Source organism: Primulina huaijiensis, chromosome 15 (genome assembly GCF_012295235.1).
Source record: "Primulina huaijiensis isolate GDHJ02 chromosome 15, ASM1229523v2, whole genome shotgun sequence".
NCBI lineage: Eukaryota > Viridiplantae > Streptophyta > Magnoliopsida > Lamiales > Gesneriaceae > Primulina > Primulina huaijiensis.
The window spans coordinates 6,553,355-6,557,336 of NC_133320.1; the positions used below are offsets into that span (position 1 = coordinate 6,553,355).

Here is a 3,982-nt window from a genome sequence, read left to right on the forward strand (position 1 = left end):
TTACAATTTCAAAAATCTTTAACTTTTATTTTAATTTTTTTAAAAATATTTTATTCTTTTTTTTTTTACGAAAGAGAGGCAACACATACACAATCAGCCAGTATATATTATATACACACGGTCTACGTGCAGGAACCACTGATTATATATAAAATATTCTTATGTAAAAGCGCAACACATGTTCGACACTAAACTTCTCTTGATATTCCACAAATCAGATCAAAAAATTCAGGCTTATCAGCCTATCTAAACGAAATATAATGTATTATTTTTCCCCATGACATTTTCGTTTGGGTAGAAATTTACAAAACACAAAATTTACATAATTTCACTTCTACTAAGTACATTATTGTTTGTTTGGCTGTAAAAGTTCTACAAAATACTTCAACAATCATAGGTATGTTAAAACTAAAGAGAAACTTGAGATAGAAACCATAGCACTGGATATCCTTGGGCATTTGTGTTCAGCAAAAAGTACAAACTATTGGTATTTCCAGACAAAGATAACTTCTCATTTTTCATCTTCTTTTAAAAGGATAGGGTGGTGAAAGGAATCATTTATTACAAGGCACACAACAAATTCGGTTATAGTTAAATGTTCCGTCCAAGCAATCGTATTGTCTTCCGTTTCTACTTCGATCGGAACAGCTCATCAGATACTCTTGAATACGGTGAAGACTCGTTCATTTGGTATCATTGCCCCAAACGCTATCCCACGCACCACTTGGAGCAGTCTTGGGTCCTTCGATGTAGTTTTGTTGTCCCTGGTTATTTCGTGGTCCAGGAAGGCCATTGGGGCCAGGGGGTTTGATTTTCTTTGGGTTTGCTCGAATGCCCAATATTCTTAGCACAAATCTGGCAAGCTCTCCATATAACATTCCGGAGCGATCAAAGAGCTGCAAGGAGGAAAAAAGCACATAATATAGACGGGTAAATACAAGCAAAAGAGATTATACACAACCTTAACTAACATATGTAAGAACTGATACCTGAAGAAGGGCAGTCATGAACATATGAAATGCTTGGGTATTTTGGTCAATCAAGATTGCGATCCGACCAAAGAAACCTACCACACCTTGCATCTGCAATTGTCACAATCAGGTTAATAAAATCTAGTAGCGGCCACAAGATGACAGCGCGAATAAAAATAGCAACGAAGCTTGGAGAAAGTTGTCCCACTGCATAATCTGAAGAATGTTAATCGTTATGCTTCTCCCTTGTAGGTTATTTTTGTTTCTTTCTGTGTTTACTCTTTTTAACATGTTTTTGAGTTGGGGAGGTCGATCAATCGCAAAGACAAAGCAAAGAATGAAACACTATTGCAAACCAAACATCGACCAGGTCAATATTCTTCAAGATATGGACAGCAAATGATACAGAGAACAGTAGGACGAATAAATATTGAGAAACAAATTTTATCTTACCACACGCATCAAGGAAACCCAGAAACTTGGAGGAGAAGAGGGAGGCCCGTATGGGTTGTTTGGATCCTGGTCACCATAAGGGCCCCCATTGCCCATTCCATAACCTCCCATCGGACCTCCAAAACCACTATTATACATACCACCCCCACCATACATTCCACCTCCATAAAGTCCACCATAACCTCCTCTATACATGTTGTTCCCATATAATCCACCACCGCCATATGACCCCCCATATAATCCACCACCGCCATATGTTCCAGAACCATATCCAGAATTATAATTTAAACCTGAACCATAACCTGAATGAGCGAAGGGGTAAATTCATATCAGAGATGTTATGGTGAAAAATTATTTGATTTCAAGGTATTCACATAAAATATATCAATTTATGTATAAACGAACATGATGACAGGAAAATAGCTTAGAAGTCACTCTCTATAAGTATCACAAAGCTGTCACTGCATAATTCTCATTAATAGAATCCTTCAAGTTGCAATTATTCTACGTTGTAAGATTCTAAATATCTATAAGTGCTTATCTTTTGTTGTACCCTTTGTACAATACATGGACAAAGAGGTACGAAATTGACAATGCCATAAATCAGGAACAAACTAAAGGTGAATTGACAAAGACCGGATAACCTCAGACTTATAAAAAATAAAAAAAAATGAACTAAATCTAAATATTACAAACTTTACCTCCATAGGTGCTGCCATATGTCTGTTGTTCCCAAGGCCTCGTAGGTACAGGCCTTCCAATAGTGTTGTTAACTACTGTATTCCCATCAGCTGTCGAAACAACTTCACCAGGTTGTGCAATTCCAGATGCCTCTACAATGTCACTCGTGCTACCACCGGATGCTGGTTTAAAAGGCGTGGGCCCAGAAGCAGAGCCAACTCTTTCCCATGGTTTTGGGGGAGAGCCATTCCCTGCAGAGGAAGTAGTCAACATGGATACGGTCAATTGAGAGAATACTGATGAAAGTAAGACAATGAAAACCAAGGCATACAAGCTGAAACATAATTAATTGGCATTTGGCAGGAAGTGTCTACTGACTCCTATTCTATATTTATCGGAACTCTGCTGGTATCCAAATGTTATTCCATAAACGAAACTACATCACTTTCCCCAATTCTAGTATTCATTGGAATTACTTAATCTGAGACTAACAAAACTTTGTTTTTCTCGTCCCACCGTAATTCAATGTTTTAATGAAATTAAAATATCGTTCTCAATATTTTGAAGCGAAGAACTACATAGATAAGTGATAATAATAAATAAATAAAAACAAAAACAATTTAATTGGTAAATGTTCGACTAAGCCAAACTATTTATGAAAATTGGTTTAAATAACGAAACATATACGAATTCAAAATCTTGGAAACACACAGCTTTTACGATTTCACATATAACATGTCCGAAACATCAAAACACCGGACGAATTTCGACCAAACAATTCAGATTCAAACGAAAAACTAATAATCTAACTGGATGAACAAAACAATCAACGATCCACTACATATTCCCCAAATCAACGAACACAAGAAAACCCTGATCAAACAACGAAAAACAAGAGATCCACAATTAAAAAATCAAAATACAGCCGGTATATGAGATCTGTTCAGCCATACAAACCTGACGCTCGATTCTCCATATCAAGAACAGAGACGGTGGAGGAAGAGAAATTTCGCGGTGTGGTTTATCTAGAAATGTTCGTATTTTTCTTGCAAGAGTCCGAGCAAATTCGGTGCATCTTCTAGTGAGTGAATTGACGATTTTGCCCACTCCGGATCAATTATCACGACTTTTTAATTTTTATTTTTTAATATATTATTGACGTCACGGGAGCGTGGGCCGGCCATTTGAGTGGGCCGCCGAGCCCACACCACGTTTGGATCTATTTGTGGTGAAATATCCACCGTAACTTTGTCTATGGCTGCGTGCCCCCAACTTTGACTCATCTTATCTAATAGTTCAATAACTTATATTATTCATTCAAAAAAACTTTATATATGTTGAAAAATTATTTAAAAATGTGAAAAATATTTGTGTTGAAAATGTGAATGTTGAATGTTGAAAATTAGGTAAAATTAAGTGTTGAATATTGAAAATTAGTGTGTGATGATGTAGGTAATGATGTATTTTATTTTTGGATTATTTGTAAAAATTTTCTATAAATAGATCTCTCATTTGCGAAGAAAATCACAATTGAGTTTAGAGAAAAATATTATAAAGTGTGTAGTGTGATAATTTTGAGAGTTTGAGATTTTTACTTTTTACCGTAAATTTTTACTTTTTCACAACACGTTATCAGCACGAAGCTCTAAAAGTCCTCCATATTTTTCCAAGCTCCGAACAGAAGAAAAAGGTAACAAAAGTAATAATATTTATTTTACTGTTATTTATTTATTGTTTATATATGTAATATATAATATAATGTTATTGTTAGAAATAATAAAAATAATTTTTTCAAAAACTTGTTATAAATCCTGGGAGGATGTTAAGACGACATCCCACACTCCCGGTAAGGGATACGACAAGTATAAAAGCCTATA

General features: G+C 35.4%; 1 protein-coding gene across 2 annotated transcripts; it reads right to left on the reverse strand.

The window, feature by feature from the left end:
• Positions 1–426: 426 nt before the first annotated feature.
• On the reverse strand, positions 427–3,208 carry LOC140959893 (peroxisomal membrane protein 13). 2 transcript variants are annotated; one of them, XM_073417934.1, is made up of 5 exons: positions 3,063–3,208; positions 2,126–2,356; positions 1,425–1,726; positions 990–1,082; positions 427–896 (listed from the first exon to the last, which is right to left on the reverse strand). In XM_073417934.1, exons 1-5 carry the CDS (start codon positions 3,079–3,081, stop codon positions 684–686), a joined length of 858 nt encoding a protein of 285 aa, XP_073274035.1. In that variant the 5' UTR covers positions 3,082–3,208; the 3' UTR covers positions 427–683. The 2 variants fall into 2 exon arrangements, with proteins under 2 accessions (XP_073274035.1, XP_073274034.1); XM_073417933.1 differs by lacking the exon at positions 3,063–3,208 and having other exon boundaries at positions 2,126–2,393.
• Between the last annotated feature and the right edge of the window lie 774 nt (positions 3,209–3,982).

Bases quoted from the DNA above. Each gene is read 5' to 3' on its own strand.
- LOC140959893 (XM_073417933.1), bottom strand. From the start codon at position 2,378: ATGTTGACTACTTCCTCTGCAGGGAATGGCTCTCCCCCAAAACCATGG. The intron at 1,727-2,125 runs GTAAAGTTTGTA...TCGCTCATTCAG, and splicing joins ATATGGCAGCACCTATGGAG to GTTATGGTTCAGGTTTAAAT. The intron at 897-989 runs GTATCAGTTCTT...TCCTCCTTGCAG, and splicing joins TCATGACTGCCCTTCTTCAG to CTCTTTGATCGCTCCGGAAT.